The following is a 19,674-nucleotide window of genomic DNA, read 5'->3' as shown; positions in this document are numbered from 1 at the left end:
GACAGTTTTGAACTGCTTTAATTCTGTTAAATTTATGTACTTAGATGTCATTTCTATGCCAGCTATTAAAAATTACATGCATGATTTTATATAAAAAGTAGGATGAGAAGTGGGGTAATGACCTCCGATGCAACTTGTAACATGATTTTTAAAATAAATAGAGAAATATTTCCTAAGTATTTACTAATGAACTGTAATTTTTATCTGCCAAAAGAGTGATGAACAATTTCTTTTTTAAAAAGTGCTATTTTGTAACAAAGGCACATTTGCAGTAGCAACAGCTAAATTGCGGAAATCAAGAATATTTTATTCCGTCCTTTCTTTTTTGCTTCTATTTTCTTTTCTCATAATACTCTCTTCGTTAACATTGATGACATTCTTCTAAGCCTCAAGGTGTGACCTTAAAGGTCATGTATAAGACTAATAGGCTTTCTTTAATACTATCAGTCTTTTAAGGATAAGAGCCTTAATTTTAATTAATTTATGCATTTCATGAGATAAACATCCTCAAATTGCAACCAAAAAAAAGTTAAAAATTTGAAAGTTAGTTAATAGACCTCAAAAATGTCATTGTTTGTATCTATGGAGAGTTGATTGAAATTTCATGACATTATCCTCATTAACTCTGTAAGGCAGGAAATATGAAAATTTTAGATCAAAATAATGTTATTCTTTAGGACAAAACTAACTCAAACGTCAAGTTAGAGTTGTATTAAATTCTAGTCACAACCTCTTTAATTACAGCAGTCCCTGTTTCCCTTTTGTGGAAGAATAATGAAAAGTGTGAATCACATTTTCCACATAATTTATTGAAATCCTTCATTAGTGAGAATTGACATTTGTATTCCATACTATTCAAGTTCTTTATGCTTGGAAAGTAGCTCTCTTAATTTGTTTAAAATTGCTAGGAATCTATTATCTTTTTTGGATGAATACTGATTGCTGTGCCATTGGTATTTTCACAACCAAATCAGTTTCAAATGAGGATTATAAAGAGTGTATTAAAAGAATTGCTGGAAGAGAATATAGCTTTTTCAGTACTACTATCAATTAAAATTTACTCCTTCTGTAATCCCACAGCTGAACAGACAGGAATGTTATTTATAGGAGATGCAATAATACAGGTCAGTAAAGATTCACTTTTTTCTACAGACATTTGTTTCTTACTTGCTTTTATTTCAGTGACTAACTTCGCATTACAAATAATTTTCTCCCTATTGTATCTGTTTTTAGGTTAATGGTATAAATGTAGAAAGTGCTACCCATGAAGAAGTGGTAAGTCATTCCACTTTGATTTTTTATTGGTGTACAAAATATCTTATGTCCAAACTGTTCTGTCTCTGGTCTTGTTTCAAATGAATTTACTCTTTTTTACTATAAAGACAGTGCTATTTATCAATTTATCATATATTTGATTATTAAAACTTTTCCAGTTATTTAATTCCATTTTGAAATCAAATTTGCCATGATGTTTGGTCTAACCTAAAACAAAATAATTTATTGAACAGTGGTCAGGTTTTACGGATTTGCTTCATTTATCAGACTGACTGTATGAGGACAAAGCCAGTTCACATTTACTCGATGTGCAGTGCTTTTCTGGTCTGCAGTGCAAGGCCTTATAGATAAAAATTGTTACCCCTGTTTCCTGTTTATTGGCAGTATCTCGGAATAACATCTGTAGCAACCATAAATGACATGGGCTTTGGCAGTCTTATCAGCAGGGCAGAAATTACATGGGCAAAGGAACTAAACTTGCTTTTATTACTTGAAGGTGATCTCTCTAGGTCAAGATAAAGTGCAGCTGCATGATTTTGCAGTCCTTTTCTTGGTGTTGATTAATACTATCAAGCTGACTCTCTTACAGACAGTCTCAGTAATAGCTAGATCTATTGTGTATTGGTGAACTGCCCTCCTGCTGCTTGTGTTGTTACTGCACAGAAAAAAAAAAAAATTAAACTTCCAGAAAGCTACTCCTCACAAAATGGTAAGCTACTTCCCTTAAGGATTGTTTGTAAAAACCAAGAAGTGGTCCAGAACTGTCAGTGTAACACAACAGAGATGAGGAATGAGAGAGAAATGCATAGTGCTGCTCCTTTCCCTGTACATGGGAATTCAGTAGAAGCATTAAGCATAATTGCTACTACCACAGCCTGTTACTATGATGAGAATAGGGTTTGAAGAATGTGTCAGGCAGTAGAGATAAGAACTGGTTCTATCTGATGAGGTGGGCTGTTGACAAAGCTCCTCAGAGAATGGAAGATTTATTATTTCTTCTTTTATCAAAATTATATCTTTATCTCAACCATTATTTCATAAAAATGCAAAGTTCTCTTTATTTGAACATGGTGGGTTTGCAATTTGAAGGAAATGCTTTAAAAAAGAAGGTTTGGGCACCAGAAACACCACTGAAGAAGGTATATAACATATTAAGCTTGTTACAATGTATTAAGCTAGTAATATAGTAATGTAGTGATTATGGGTAGCTGTCCAAAAAACAGGAAGTTAAGGATGAAGAACTCATTTCTTTCAGAAAATCATGCCTACATCTTCTCTCTCTGTAAAGGATGCCCTAAATGTCACTCAGGTTAAATGAGAGGTGCTCCAGCACTTTTGTTCAAAACACATTCATCAGTGAGGCTTGGGTATTCTTAATCCACTCTGGGTTCAAGTTTACACAGCCTTGTTAACATAATACAATGGAAGTCTGTCAAAGATTATTGAGTCATTCTTTTGGCTTGCTCTATATGCATCTGGCATTAAGGGGCAGAAGCAAATATGTTTCTTACTTTTTTTGGTGTTGAACTGATGTTTTTTTCTTGTTGTTTGCCTTGTTGTGGTTTGATTATTTTATTTTTTAAATTGTAACTCTAACAAATGTTTTCAAAAATTTTGTTTCAGTTTTTTATTTTGTTTGTTTCACAATGGCATTCCTTGCTGTTCAGACTTTTTCTCTGTTTTCTTTTACTTTCTGCCATTTTAGAATGTCTGCTGGTTCACCCTTGCAGGATGTGAGGAGGTGCATGCAGTCAGCACACACTCAGAAAACCTTTCTTTTACAAAACTGAAGCTTAAGTGTAATTGTACATCACTATGGCTCACAGGTGTTAAAGACCTAAAACCCATTGGGGTTAATACATGGGAGAGAAGGCTACAAAATCTGAGAACTTTAGGAAAGGAGGACAGTTTGTTCTGCCTGCTACCTACCATCTTCCCTCCTGAGATGTTTATGGAGTTAGCTAGTCCTGATTGTACCAAATAGGGAGTTTTGTTTCTTGACCCTTGAACTTCAGCAGTGTTAAAAGGTGATTACGTCTGGGCAAGCCAAACAATTAGCTACTCTGTCAGCAACAATTTAACAACAAACTGGCTCTCTGTTTTTCACTTCTGATACTAGAATTTGTTTTCTCCACAATTGCTCAAGCTGCTACTATCACTATTCTATCATAGCTAAGGCTATGGATAGAATAAATAATTCAGAATCAGTGCCAAGAAAAATTCTGCTTTTGTAGCAGGTAATACAATAGTGTGGAAAATTGAAAATAATTTCTTTTCCCAGAAACTTAAGTTTATTCTTAGAAATAGTCTACTGGTGTGGAGAATGCAGAAAATGTTAACTCAGAGATTAATATAGTTTCTGTATTGTGTATCAGAGACAATTTAATTTTCTTTCCCTGGTGGCTAATCAGGTTGTCAATGTGCATAACATGAAAGGAGCAGTCAGATCTCCTGAGTGGAGAGAAAAAGGGAAGCAAAGATAAAGGAATATTTTGGTTGAAGTTCACAAAGATATACCACTTGGTGTTCTTTGGCTGGGACTTCAATTTTCAGGATATAAATACAATAAACTGTGAAGGGAAATGAAACATGAGGTTGCAGTTTTCTGATTCAACAGAATTTTTTAGATTCATAGAGTCAGAAAATGGCTTGTTTGGAAGGGATCTTGAAAATTTCCTACTTCCAACACCCCTGCTATGGGCAGGAACACCTTCCATTACACCAGGTTGCTTGAAGTCCCATCCAGCCTGGCCTTGAACACTTCAGGGATGGGACATCTTTAGTTTCTCTGGAAACCTCCTCCAGTGCCTCACCACCTCCACAGTAAAGAATTTCTTCCTAATATCTACTCCAAACCTCCTCTTCTTGAGTTTAAAACTGTTCTCCCTTGAACTATCCCTGCATTCTCTTGTAAAAAGTCTCTCCTCATCTCTCTAGTAGCCCCCTTTAGGATCTGGAAGGTCTCCCCTGAGTTTTCTCTGCTCCCGGCTGAACAACCCCAACTCCCACAGCCTGTCATCATAGGAGAGGTGCTCCAGTCCTTTGAGCATCTTCTTGGCCCACCTGATAATCACAGGGCTGAGCAGACTTCTTGGCATTTTGTGGCGTGAGTCTGAGTACTTTTCTCTCCCTGTTCTTAGTGAAAGAGAAAAATAAGATTGAGAAAGATTTTTGTGAGTCCCCGAGGTAAGCACTGCCCTCTGCTGCAAAGCACTAGAAGTACCTGCTTGTTTCCACCATAACCAAATTGTAGAAAATGTGATGAAAAACCATCTCTGTTGCCTTTCAAAGGGGAATTGGACAGGTTTCTACATAATCTCTCATGAAGACTGTTTTAGATGAATCTATGATTAGTTCAAATGTAATTTTGTATGAAATTAATCCTATTTCAAGGATTAATAAACTGATCATTTCCATTAACTAGAAAATGCAGGAAAGGGTGTTAAGATATAAAATGGAAAAGTAGGTGTTGCATGTTATTTTTTTCTTACTATATCTTATTCGTGTATTTTATAGTATTAGTATTTTTGACGCATTTTTAGTATTCCGCACAAATGTTAATTTCTTTGGAATTTTGATCAGTGATCCAGGAAAGTACTTGGAAACATTTTTTTCTTTTTATTTATGAATATTCTTACAAAGGACATTGCTAAATAAACAATATCCATTAAAACAGAGAATATATTCAGTATGAATAATTTTAGATTTTCAGAATTTGAACAGATTTTAGTTGATAGTAATTAATTTTTTAAAAATATTTAATACTTCATATCGAATTCAGGGCGACCCCAGTGTCTGGAAATGACTGGCATCTGACTCCATTGATTCAGAATGCTGAACAATTGCTTTATTAAAACTATATTATATTACATTAATACTATACTATATTAAAGAGATACTATACTAGAGATACTAAAAGAATACTAAAGAAAAACCTGTGACTGTCTGAGACAGCCAGGACATCGCTTGGACCTAATAGGCCAATTAATATAAACAACCGTCACCAGAATCCAATTAAGAACTCACTCTCAGTAAAAAATATCCATAACCCATTCCACATGCGCAAAAACAACAGTAGCAGCAAGTAGAGATAAGAATTGTTTTCTCTTCTTCTCTCTGTGCTTCTCCAGGAAAAACCCTGAGAGAATTATGTCTCTCTCTGTTGCGAGAAGGTGAATGCCACAACTTCAGATGTTTACTAAATATGTCATTGACATGTCTGGCTGGCAGTGATGAACATGTTCTTCATTAAACTGATTAACTGAGATACAAGAATTGAACCTGAAAATTGTTTATCTTCATTGAGATACTGAGATTTTATTTTCATTTTTGAATTAGCTATTTTGGAATTGAAGTTCTCTGCATGTTCTTCTGGAATTCAGTTCCAAATGGTGGAGCACAGATTATGAATTTTATCCATATAATATCTGAAAAAAAGAGATCAAATAGAAAAACAGAGGAGAATGCATAACTAGAATAGGCACATAATGGTTAACTACTCAACAAATACATCAAAACTAATAAAATAATAAAAAACATAGATCTAGTGATGGATTATTAAAATAATTATGAAATAATTATATATATATAAATTATAATTATAGAAAATAATTGTGAAATAGCTTTTCAGATAAATGCTTGAGAAGTAGCAAAAATAATTTTTATTTACAAATTTTACTGTGTAATTATATCTTACTAATATGACTATATTAATAAGTAGATTTTATTGATTTATTACAATAATTAATCTTCAAACAAATTAAGATATGTATTTACAATGTGAAAATTACAGTGTTATGCTCTGTTGATTAAACCACATGTTAATATTGGAATATGTAATCATTAATATTCGAGGCAACAGCTTTGTGACATTTAGAGAAAAAAAAAGTTTTTATTTGATATATACAGAAGGTTTAAAAACTTCAGATTACTGCTAGAAATAGTCAGTAATACAGATCAAAGCTTAAGGAAATTTTTTAGCTAAATTGCCCAGGTAGTTGCTAACATGTATAGATGCCCTTACTGACCTACACATATTTCTGACTCTAGACTGGCTATTAACTTCAAATTACTCCTTGAATTTCTGAAGTTTTTCCTGTGGGGTGTTTTTTTGTATGAACATGCTTTTTCACCCAACAGAAAAGATGTTAATAAGTAAAAAAAGGAAGAGTATAATTCAAGTTCAACAAGTATAAAATGGATATTAAATGAAGGTAAAATTAATATTTTTCTATGTAGACAAACTATGTGTGTTTCATTTCTTGGAAGTCTATCTTAATGGTAATATTGAAACTTCACAGTATGTTTAGCAATGCTCTGCATGATTTACTTCAAGAGTTTGTCCTTTGTACTACAATTTTTTTGTTTTCTCAGCATAAAAGAAGTACTCTATTAATTTTGGAAGGATAATTCTACCAGATCCAGAGGAACCAGTAACTGAGGTTTTTTCACCTCATGTGACGATTATGTGATTCCCCTGCATGTCATGAAACCATTTGATTTCTTTCTTCAACTGCGTGGCTCTCACATTTTCTTGGTAATTTCCAGGGTTTGCTTTTAGATTGCGTAGATTGCTTTTGGATTTTTAGGTGGTTTAGATTATAGCAAACTATTTCTGCTTAGAGCTTAAGCCAAAACCTTTAACAGCTTAAACTTTTCTCTCTCTAGCTAATTTCCAACACTGACCTACATTGTCATTAGGTATTCAAAAAGACTTTCAGAGAATTCTACATATCAATTTTTCTATCACTAATTTCTGTGTAAGGAACTTTCACTTGTTTTTGGTTACACATATTGCCTTCCCAATATGGTGCTGTTATCATTTTCTTTAAATAGACAGTTTGGGGTGTGGAGTAAGGGTATCTCGATTGGCTTAGGGTTTTGATGTGCTCCAGACTATGAGAGTGTCTCCAGTTACCCAGAAGCGTGTGAACAGAAAGCTCATGGGTAGAATCCATCACCCAGAAGTATTATTAACAGGGAGCTTGCTGAAACAATCTCAGACTGACCCCTTGCTTTCTTTATTATTAGGAGACTTATATTTGGTATCAGCCACTGTGAGCATATAGAATTGGAACTGTTTGTAGGTTACTTTCAAGCACAATGCAGTTTTGACACACAGCTGTTCAAGAAACTGCATCATTTCTGTAGGCTGGTTTTCACTGAGAAGCTCTTTACACATGAAACTTTCATTAACTTTATGTTTAGTTAATGCATTGTTATATATTTATAGGACTACAGACACATCAAAGAAAAGTTATCAATCTTTTGAAGATTTTACTTTCTTAACCTTATCTTAGTAGTAGTTCTCATTGTTCACTTGTCATTGCCTCAGTCAGTTCTAAAAAAATGCTTTAGTCATCTATAATGTGGACAGCAAATACCTGTTAATGTTGAATGTATATCTGCAGAACAGCTGCATGAATCAGACCTGAGGCAGGAACTGGGAGAAGTGAACAAACTCTTTTGTTGAACAGCATTTATTAATGAGTTTAGTGTAGTCACTTTCATTAAGTACTGTATAGTTCAGAAAATTTGCTGCTGCTATGTAGGTGGGCAGAAATAAACATCAATAGCAAAAAGGCTAATATGTGATATTTGTTGGACATAGTTTTCTTTCCATTACCCCATAGAATTTTCCTGAGCTTCTTTCATGGAGATTTAGTCACCGCAGAACAGGAGTTATCATGACAGTGAGACAAATAATTTTAAAAATTTTTCACCTTGCTTGGATGAAAACTATCTAAATTTAATTTCCTTTCTCCAGGTGCTAAATTCCCATAAGTATTCTGTATCCCAGCACCACATAAAGATAAAGCTACATAAAGTCATCAAATTGTAATATAACTTTACAATTTTGTGGAATGTACAATTCATCCTCATTGTTTCCAGGTGCTCTAAGAAGTGTGATTATTTTCTCACTGAATGCATCTGGCAACGTTTCTCACTAAGAAACAAGTTATAGGATACTTTTGGTCTCCAGTGTCTTTCACATGCAAATGATAAAACTCACATGCTTTAAAACATGAGTTTGCCATTTAAATTTGCATCCATTTGCCCCCTTACTGTGCTTTTGTAGGAGATAGCAAAATTTCAGAGAAAGATTTTTTTTTAAATGGAGTAACGTAAGTACCTGCGTAAAATGTACACCTCAAAATATTATGCAACTTTTGTAATGTAATTGTGGAAATCAACTTTATTTCAAGCTCTAAATATGTTAAGAAAGTATTTACATTAAGTGGTTCATATTTCAGCACTGCTATTTTACCTCCATCATTGCACAGGAACTTCATTTCCTACGTTAGAGAAGCAGCAAGTACGCTGGCATTATGAGCATTTCCAATGTGCATAATCTTTGAGCACAAAAGCAGAATTACTATAATTAAAACTGATGGAAGAATTCAGATACCTCACACAATGGAGCTTTAGGAAGAATTGAAATCTTTGTAAAGCTATGGATGCAAAATTTAGCACTTAGGTAAAGCACAACAGTGTGGCTGGAGAGCTACAATTTAAGGTAATTTCTAAGGGTACAAGGAGTTAAGATATTTAAATTTTTTTTTAAAAGGCGTTTCTTTTAACCCTTTTAAATTTCTGTTTATTTCTTTAATAAGTGTTGAAAGACATACAAAGGATTTATGAGAAATTATACCAGCCACATTCATAAGTAGAGGGGCACTTTCTTCCATCTCCTGTTCTACCTCCCACCTGTACAAAACTGAGTACCATAGAGGTAGGTTAAATACGTGAACAAAGAACGGACTTGATATAAGAACAAAAGGGTGTAAGCTATCTGTGGGTAAATCAGTGGGGAGGGTGGGAGAGATGGGGGGGAATTGTCTTTGGAAGGGCTGGTAGGAAAAGAAAAAGCTACTTTATAGCTTTATGAACAATATTGTATTATGTTCCTTGTTATCCTTGGTAATTAGTATGAAGATTCCTGCTTCCTTTGATCCTTATTCCTGTGCCCAAAGTACTCTATCTCTTCCTTTTAGTCACTCTGCTCAGTTTCCACTCTGGCTAAACTAACTTAAGCAGTATCACCTCCATCTCATTTCTCTCTTACACCTTCCTTTTCCTATCTAAACAGTGTTTTCTGCTTTTCATTAATTTACTGCCTTATATTAGGTGACCTTCAGTATTTCATCAAGGTATAGAGAATTTTGAAGTGCTCTAGCTCAATGTTATCAACATAACATAGCTGCAGGCTAATAAAGAGTTAGTGTGCACCCTGGTGATTCCAAAAAGATTAATTAAATAAATGTTTGTGAAAGATTAGACTTAGGCTGTTTACATAAGTTACATAAGTGAAACTCAGTTATTTTGTGGTTTTTTAAGTTTGTTTTTTAATGGAAAGGGAAATATAAGTTATATAGAGGCCTTACAACCACATAAAATTAACCCATTAATAAAATTGGTGTATTTCTGATCACAAGAGGGATTAACTCCTTTGAGATCACAGTATATATTGTACATAAGTACTATTTCTCTTCAAAAAGTTATTGACTTAATAGGATTGTGATCTAAATAAGTGAATAGATCTTATAGGTATCACTAATATTTCAGACTCATGTTTAGCTGCTGACTTGAGCATGAATAATGGCACCTATGCTTGTTCCTTATTGTAGAGAGCAGACAAAACAGTCATAGAGCAGAAGTGTATTCATACACTTCAAATGCCAAATATTCTAGCACACTGCATCCAAAAAGTATTAAAGGATTGGATTAGAAAATCAAAAGGGTTTTTTGGTGGTTTTTTTTTCTGTCTGATATGATATTAGGCACTAAAAAGTCTAATACAAAAATGTCTAGTAGAAAAAGTATAGCCCTGTATTTAAACAGTTATGGCTCTGAATTTAATCAGTACTCTGAGGGAAGAGAAACAAATTTAGAAGATTGTAACATGACAGTGGGATTTGAATGCTATTCCCCTTACCAAATAGCATGTTATTTTCCCAGTGAAGGAAATTTTTAGTATTGAATAAAATAATATACTTTATGGTGGTCTATGCTGAATAAATATAAGCCTATACAGCAGCAAAAGTACAAGGAATCATTAACAGGTCTATAATCGTTCTCAGGACTACAGTCCTGAGACAGTATAAAGAAGTTTCAGGTATGGGACTTTCCCTAAAAAAGATTTCTCTCTGATGTGTGCTGAATATTGCAGATGATCTGCAGGTTTATGGTGATAGTAGCACTTTCATGTCTGTGGTATTGGGGAAACAAAAGCATTAACGACTAGCATAGAGGGGTACTACTACTATGAAATAGTGCTGAACTTTATCTGTAGGTATTCCTCTTGTTCTTTTATGTTCACCTACATGCTGTAAGGTGGCAGTGGACACATGACTGACACCAAAAATGGTGGCAAGCATCAGCCCTTTATTATTCCCCCGTACCACTTTTTATACCTCTTTTCTCACATGCATAGCACTAGCATGCTCTTTTAGTCTTTTGTGATGGGTCAATACATATCAGCTTTCCACACTTCTTTAATGCTGTTCATCTGTCTTATACAGCTGCACCCCATTAGGGATGAGGCTCTGCCATAACCCCATTTCTATTCTCCCACAATCTATTCTCTAACAGTATAGAGTTTAGTAAAGGAGAAATGTTTTTGTGTTCTAGGTGCCTCTGTTCTTCAACTCTGAAAGGACGAACATATGAGTGATTATAAAGAAATTTTGTGGCTGATTCAAACTGCAGGGCACTCCGTTAGACTGGTCACTCCATGGGTCTTCTAGCTTGTACTTCATCAATTAACGTGTAGGCAACAAAAGCACTTCTTGGTGCTTCCTATCTTTAATCCTGTATTAACTCTAGATTAGGCTAGAAGACCTAGATCAAAGGGATCATCGTGGAAAAGTTTGCTGTGAGAAAAGGAAGACGTGTCCAGATTGTTAGCAATTTCTAAATCAGAGAATGCAGCATATGACCTGCTGGGTTTGACAACTCCAAAACCTTCTGGTTTTGTTTTTACATTTGATAGCACAAGACAGCCTTTATTAAGTATTGCCAATCCTTCAGCTGAAGTTACCTTTATCATCATTTTATACCATTGCTGGCAGGGGTTTTTGGTGAATACCTCTCTCCTCAGAAACTTCAGGTCAGATAAAATCTGTTTCTGAGAGCTGTGCAGGCGTTACAGATACAAGCAAACAACAAAGAAAATTGGAAAGTAATGGCTACATGAAAACCTGCATTTAGTCTTTTTAGCTCAATCTATGCTCCTTTGAGTTTGTATAAACTCAACCACTTAACTATCATCTAGAAAAATTTCTATATATAGTTGAAGATTATGGACCTGCAGGGTTAGGCTGTTCCAATTTCTTTGCTTGAAAAGGACTGCAGAAATGGGTTTTTGCGACAGAAATGTTTGCAATTCTATGGCTACTGATTCCACTTTACCATATGCATTTGCAATCACATGTAGTCAGATATGTGCATCTCTCTGTTGTGAGTTTTTGATACCTGAGACAATTCTTTATTTTTACAAGTGAAGCAAAACAGTACATAAGCAGTAAAACATACTGCTTGTTCTTTAATTTTGAGTTCTGTGGTTTTGAACCCTTCTTGTTTATAGCACACTGATCACAGCTGAGACTGACCTTCATTTCCAGAAAGAAGTCCCCGTAATGCTCTGATATTCTTGGATTTTTTTGAAAATGTTACTTTCTTAGGAATGGGTCTTCATATTTCAGGTAATAGTTATCCTTAAGCAAATATTATTTAAACTTTTATTGCTTCAGGGAACAGCCGAGTTGACTCAAAATTTATTTTCCAATGCACAGCATGTAACAGCACCTTTGATCTTCCAGATAGTTTTGCAAGCATTGTTTCCACAATGCTAATTACACATTAGAATGTGTGATTAAATAGAAAAAATATATACAGAATAATGAAAAAAAATTGAAAAAATTTATTTTTTTGTTCATAATGCCTGGTATTTATATCATACAGAAACAGCATTATTTGTTTAAATTGATACTGAAGCTATCTGTCAAAATATCTTTCACTATATTTATAGGCAGAAATTAGAGAAAAGTTAAAAATTAGTAAACTAAGAAGTTTAAGTAATGAATTACTTAATTTAGAATTTAGAATTAAGACATGAGTAAGCTAAGAAGTTGCAGTTTAGTTTAAATCTGTGAAAATTTCCAAAGGCTACATTGACTGCCGTTTTTCCTAGCATATTTGTATAAATTGTTCAGACACAAAGGTTTGCTTTGTATTAGCCAGCTAAGCATTTAGAAAGAGATTATTGCTCATCGAATAGTGCAAAGCTAAGGAAAAGAAGAATAAAAAATATTTATTTGAAACCATTCCATATTTCACCATTGGAAAAGAGACAAGTATCAAGAAATCATTGTTTCTTGAAGTAACTTAATTCTGCTTCATGATCTTCCAATATGAATTGCAATCCAATTTTAATTTTAAAAACTATTTTTAAAGCCATTTTGTGTCTACTATCATTTTAAAATCTACCTGTACTGCAAGGTGTCTCTTTGTCACACATCTCCCTTGCCTACTCATAGACAGATAAGCACAATACCAGATTTTTTAGCCCTGTATTTATGCTTTGAGCTGAAATTGCCAAGTTTCCTAAAGTGCCTCAAAGTATACTTTTGCTTAGGAGGCATTTTTAAGTGTTAAATATTATCGTTCTGTCTGAAAAGTGAAGAATTTTTTAAAACTTTTAGTTTTTTATATTTCATTGGGGTTTTGTTTTGTTTTGTTTTTGTTTGGTTTTTTTACAATGATATGTTATGGTCTAATTCTTCATATATTTTACCACATCTCAGTTTTTTGTCTGCTTTGTTGCAGGCTTGTACATAACCTTCCACCCAGATACTTTTCAAGTCCAAAACTTGCACTTCATGTGAATTTCAAGTGTTTTATTTGGGAAATGCTTGTACCTCAAGCTCAGGCATTCATCAGGTGGTTCATATCCTTCTACTTCAGAATTTTTGCTTCAGACTTTTAGTCCGATTTATGTACCTAAATATTCTTCAAGGCATGCAAGATAAGATTAATTTCATCTAACTTCCTATGTTTAAAGTGTAAGGTTATCATCCAGATTCTTTGTATTTAGAGATACATATCTGTGAATGAGGATTTCTTTGTATCCTAAGATCTTTACTGATTTCTAGAAAATATATTAGCAAATACTTTAGAGTTGAATCTCTTAAATGGCCGCAGTGAAATGATTTGACATCTGCACTCAGAACAGATATTGGCTAAGGGGCCATATGGGTGAAATAATTCATCAAAAACATTCTCATTTTCAATTTTATGTGCTGTTCTTAATAAAACAGAGCCTGTTTCAAACAGCCAAAACCTTTTCTAAATCTCTGAGCAGTGTGAATATTAATGTTCAGATATGTTTGAAGATTTAGATCAAATCACAGTAAACACAAAGAACCAGAATTTGAAAAGAATGCCAGCAGCTTTGTATTGTGCCATTGGCTTGTCTGCATAGAAATATATAGAATTCCCTTAACTGGGTGTTGACAGTAAAAATGAGATGACAAAGGTCTTTAGGTTTTTCTAAGATATAAGTAATATTTTCCTCTACAGACTCTCTGCTGTAGTTAGTTGAGATATAGAATCTCCTATTTATATTTGTAACATTTTCTTCATTCTGTTCCTGAGAAATGCATGTGAGAAAGAGAAGCTTAATAAACCCTGGGCTGATAAATGTTCTTAGAGATAAGCAAAGCCTGCAAACTGGAGCCAGCATGAAAAGCAAGCATTTCAGCTGAAGCCCTTTTTTCCTTTATACACATGAACACGAGTAAGTGCGTGAACACACACATCCACACACCCACACAGAGTCAGCTGCACTAAATGCATTTAATCAACCTTTAAAAAACATCAAACTCACTCACTTCAGCAATTCTCTTTTAATAATTTTACTACAACAGTGTAGCAGTGAATGTTGCTCCAAAGATACTGGATTTGTCTTTTTTGGACTTAGAGGACTTTTGCAAAAGCTTCAGCATCACAGAGCAGTGCATTATTTAGTGACCTTCTGACTGTTAAGACCTTCTTGTGATCACTGAAATTGATTTAGTTCTGTTAGTATGTGTGTGGTTCAACACTCTGGCCTCTTCAGGCACTACCCAAAGAATACTAAGCAGCTTGAAGAGAGTATGATACAGTTTGAATATCTTTTAAGAGACTAGTGATGCTTGGAAATTTTAAACCAAATCATTAATATTTGAGTTATTTCCTTTTCAAAGTATAATTTGAAATAAAAAATGAAATCTCATACTCTGCAACAGTTTCTAGTCTACTGCTTTGTTTTGTTCCAACAATTTTTGGATTTATTTTTGTAAAATTTGACTAATGTCTTCCAAAAGTACATTAGGCAATATGTCTGTCATGCTGTCTTCTGTCATCTCTTGATAAATATAAATGTTTGTGTGCAAACATTCCTTGCTTAATTAAGAGGAAACATAGTTGTTCTTCTGTGTTTGCAAAAGGTTTATTTCAATTAAGAAATTAAAATTCTTTCTTGTTATTCTGAAGGTAAAATAAAATTACTTCACTTCTTTACCTTATTTTAAAAGGCAATCATTAATAAAACGTGAATTTTCAGTATCAATTTTATTTGGTTTATATTTCTTCCCATTAGATATATCAGGACTACAGTTAAAATTTGTTGGGTTTGAAATTTTCTATTTAATTATGCAAAACACTGTTGTTTCTGTACTGATTATAAACTAAAGTTGGCATTTTTAATAGATTTACCATGCAGTGAAAAGTAAAATGGTATTACAAGAACAGCAGCACTTGGTAATAGGATCTTGGGTTTTTTTGCCAACTGTGACTTCTCCCTGCCCTGATACTTTCTGACATTTTTAATTTGGAAGGGAATATCCCTGTAACAGTAGAGGGTTGTCCTATCTTTCTAACAGTAGAGTGAGGCTAGTAAAACTACCAATCTTCAGTGTTTATTATGTCCTATCTTTCTAACAGTAGAGTGAGACTAGTAAAGCTACCAATCATCTTCAGTGTTTATTGAGTAATAAATAATGTCTAAACTAGGAAATAGGAAATTTCCTGCAGGAAATAAGGGACAGAGGATTTCAAGAGACATAGTTTTCTTGCACCTTAGAATTTAGGACGCACTGGTTTGCTTTGCAGCCCTAACATACTTTTGTATGACCTTAGAAAAGCATGCAAAGTTTGCTACACTGTCATTCTTGTTTGCTCCTGTTGTGACCATCTTCAAATGGTTTAGTCAGAAATCAGTGATCATATTATTTTTCTCCACAGTGTTTTTCCCACAATGAGACCTCATTGTGGGAAAAATTAGGTTCTCTTATAGTCAGTTGTCCACAAAAGCACAACACTCAGATTTCTGGGGTTGAGTAGGTAGCACTGACTGTTGAATTTTTCATAGTAAATCATTTAAGAGCAGATTGAGTGAGGGGGGGAGATGAGGGTGGGAGAAAAAAAAGAAAAAAGGTTCTTGGTTCCCATCAGACATAAGCTTGATGTTTTCATGTAAGTGAATACATCAGTCTCTGGTGTAAGCATTATTTTATGTACACAAGTGGAAAACTTAAAATGTTTGAGGTAATCCTGCATCTCATGGTGCTGGCCAATGTGGCATTGTGCTAACACAGTGATCTGGAACAGCACAACCACCAGCTCCCAGCACATTAAACCATTAAATGCATCTATATAAGTCAGTTTGCTACAGTTAGTTACTTTTCTGCTTGGTGGATGAATGCACTGGTTGTGCTCAAATTAGACGTCACAAGCTGTAGCATCCATTTCTGACAAACTGGATCAGGGATATGCAGGCCCTGTGGGTACAGGCCACATACAATCCAAACACAATACCTGTTTCCTGAGAGTCATAGATATAAAACTGGAGAACACCTTTGCCCTGTAATCAGAACTGAGTTTCATCAGAGATAATATTTGTAGTTCTGCATTTTAAAAAACACTTTATGCGATAGCATGCTATTCCCCAAAGTGAATTCTGATGATTAAAACATGTCTATACACGTGTGTGTGTGTATGTGTTCCCTTTTGGTTAACAAATGCTTACAAACAATAAAGACACAAAACTCAAGACTCTATTTAAAACACAGAAGTGTGCTTAATTTGGTACCCAAATCAACCAAACCAAATACTTAAGATCAAGATGTGTATGATGTATTAATGTATTTCCATGTGTCTTTCTGTTTGTGTAATGTATTATATCTACATAAACACATATTTCCCTACTATCCTATGTCAATTTTATAAAATCAGTTAGTGGAAGTTGTGTTCAGCTGGTATGTAATATCAGGTTGTCCAGCAAATTATTTATTCAGGTTGTTCTACACTGGTCTTTGCCTACTCTTTTCCATTGTTGCTGTGGCTTGATCCTCAACTATTCTACATTCTAAGTCAGAAATGCTTACATTGAGTTTATTATAGATGAACAGGAATGTTGATTTCATTGTAAGTAATGTGCTTTCCATGAGCGATTCTTCTTTGGTTTAAAGTAGCTGTTATTTGTCACACTTGACAGGTACACCTACTGCGAAATGCTGGCGATGAAGTTACCATCACAGTTCAATACCTCAGGGAAGCTCCATCATTTTTAAAGCTCCCATTAGGTAAGAGGAAATTAGTGAATGGGAGTAATTTGTTTTCCTCTTTGCAGTATTCTTGTAATAAGCTGACAGTGACAGAAATAGAAATTCAATCCTTGAGTGCTTCACAGGAAGAAATAGAAAATTGTCTGTCTACTTTACTGTTTAACATATAAGAATCAAATGCATACTGCCTTACTGCTTATGTATAATTTATTCAAAATAAAACTGAAAAAAATCATTAAAATGCAGTACAGTAATGGATGATAGCTGAAAGTTTTTCAATAGAAGCTTTGCCTGAATACAATAAAATAGTGTTTGCAAACATTTGAATCATACATTTACACTGAAAGTTACTTTGAGGACACTTACCAAACAAATCAATAACATTAATTATGTATATTTCATAAATTACTTTACTATTTTGATTGGTTTTGTCAGCAGAATTATTTTGAGACAGCTGAGTAGTTTAACAGTAGCAATACTAAAAAGTGTATGAACAATACAGATCAGGGAAGTTTGGGGCTCTTTTGGTTATCAGATAAAATATTCAAGTTGCGGAGTTGTGATCAGTGTTGCAGGTAGAAAAGTGTTCATAATAAATCACTTTATTTAATCAAATTAATAATTTTGCCCCAGTTTATTTTAACAGATTATTTTCTGTCCAAAATAAGCAAAAAGTTTTGAAATGTGTCTTGTTCTTTGGATTGATTTAGATTTTATTTTTTTAAACTGCACTCAACTATATACTTGTTTTTTCCTAATTTCAGCAGGCTCATAGGTGTCATAGTTTAGACCTTGCCACTAGAAGAGTGTGAGTCATTTAATCTAGATTTTTATACCTGTCAAAAGCCAACTTGACAGGCCTCTACTAAGCTGAACTATGCATATCATGCTAGAACCCTTCTTTCACTGCATACTGCTTACCATTTTCATTTGAAAATATATGATCAGTCTTTCTTATAATGAGTCTTCAGGTTTGGTCTTCCTATTTTTCCTAATAGATCATCAGGCAAGTCTAAAATTTTGTTGACTGTACCTTGGATAACTATGTCCAAGCTTAAACATGATTTTGGCAAATTAGCAGCATCTTACCAGTAGCGTCTGTGTCGTTGGGCATGTTCATTTGTGACTATGACAGTGCTACTAGAACTTGTATTTCATCTTGTAGACTGACATCACACGCTTGAACTGTATTGCCCGTCATTGGTTAACCTTAGCTAAGACCCAAACTCCCATTCAGACACTCTCTCACTCCTTGTTCTCAGACAGAACGTGGTGTGCAAATAGAACAAAAAAAAGAGATTGGCTATTAATTACCATCATGGCCAAAGCAGAGGCAATGTTGGGAAACTTAGATAAATGTATTGCCTATTAAAATAGAATCAGGCAATGAGAAACAAATACAAATATATTGTCCATCACCTTCTTCACTGACCTTGAGGTTCAGTTTGATTTTTGTGTCACTCTTTTCCTTACTATTGTCTCTGCCCTTCTGCATTTTGGCCTTTGTTAGTTTCCCAGAGGTGCTACCGGCTCAGCTGCGCAGCCTGGTGGTGATGTGGGACCTGGCTGGATCCATCTGTGTCTGGCACAGGGCAGCTCCAACCACTTCCCACTTCTGGAGACATCCCAGCCCATAAACCCTTGCCACTAAGACTTAGTACACACTACACAAGCTGGCTGCCACCTTCACAAGTAGGTCCAGCAATATTGGTGCCCTCTTTGTACATCATGGGGATCTTGGCTTTCTCATCAGGAGATACTGCAGCATCTTTGTCTGGGAGCCTGAGATCATGGCACTGTTTCCATAAAGTGCCATTTCTAAATACAGAAAGCAGTTATCATCAGGGAGGCCATCTCCCACCTCAATGGGACCAGCTAGCAGTTTTTGGGCTCTGCCCCTGATTACTGTTCAAAGAAAACCTTTTCTGGAATAACAATGACAGTGCCATTTTTAGACAAGCTACTAGACTATCAAGGAGCGCAGCAGTGCTTCTGAAATGAGACATCTTGTGCACAAACTGCTTATTTTGGGCAGCTTATCAGATTTACTTCCTTTATGCAGAGCATGAGGAAATTTTTTGCAAGCATTATACTCCTGCCCCAGTCCCATGCATGACCCCAGCCTTATACCACATGCTCAAAAAAAGAACTTATTAGGTATGATTGGACATGTAAGAAACTTAAGAAATGACCCTTCTCCTAAACTGAACCTGGACCTCCACAGGAGTTTATATTCACCTCTCTAGAATTTAGCCATTCAAAAGAGGCTGAAACCAAGGTTTATGAGTCAAGTGATCTCTGGTAAATGGCTTGCTATAAATATTCATTCTTGTAGTGAGAAAATGAGCAAATAAGGTGGATAAAATGATGGAAAATAGTTATGATTTAATAAAATATATAAACTGGAGTTACAGAGAATAGTAATGGGTTACAGAGAATAGCACCCCATTTCAAGAAGAGCTTTTCACAAGTCCGTGCACAAAAGGGAATTCCAGTCATGAAGCATCATGACACATTTAGAAAGCTAAGTAGCAATTCCATTATGCAATAAAAAAATTCCCAAATCACACTGCAGGCAGGATTTAAGTGCATACATGCATAATTCTGAAGTATCTTGGCTACTCTGGCCGTCCCAGAAGGCTCAGGCACTTGGTCCCTTACCTTCCAGCATTTGGTCAGACCAGCTGCTGTGCTGGCAGTTTTAATGCTGTGCTGAGTTCACTTTAACTGCAATCATACTGTCTCTTCCCATCAACCCATATCTTCACCATGAGCACAGCATCAGGAGTAGCAT

The 19,674-nt window shown here is 34.7% G+C and overlaps 1 protein-coding gene across 1 annotated transcript in view; it reads left to right on the top strand.

Annotated features, from left to right (window-relative positions):
* SNTG2 (syntrophin gamma 2) overlaps positions 1 to 19,674 on the top strand; it is a 131,960-nt gene that overhangs the window by 31,007 nt on the left and 81,279 nt on the right. The window contains exons 5-7 of the mRNA XM_014309157.2: positions 1,081 to 1,124; positions 1,234 to 1,275; positions 16,811 to 16,898. Coding sequence (XP_014164632.1) covers positions 1,081 to 1,124; positions 1,234 to 1,275; positions 16,811 to 16,898 — 174 coding nt within the window. The remainder of the gene's footprint in view (positions 1 to 1,080; positions 1,125 to 1,233; positions 1,276 to 16,810; positions 16,899 to 19,674) is intronic.

The sequence above is a fragment of the Geospiza fortis genome, unplaced genomic scaffold, assembly GCF_000277835.1.
Source record: "Geospiza fortis unplaced genomic scaffold, GeoFor_1.0 scaffold139, whole genome shotgun sequence".
Classification (NCBI taxonomy): Eukaryota; Metazoa; Chordata; class Aves; order Passeriformes; family Thraupidae; genus Geospiza; species Geospiza fortis.
The sequence above is the reverse complement of the archived record's forward strand: the minus strand, read 5'-3'. Positions and strand labels throughout refer to the sequence as shown.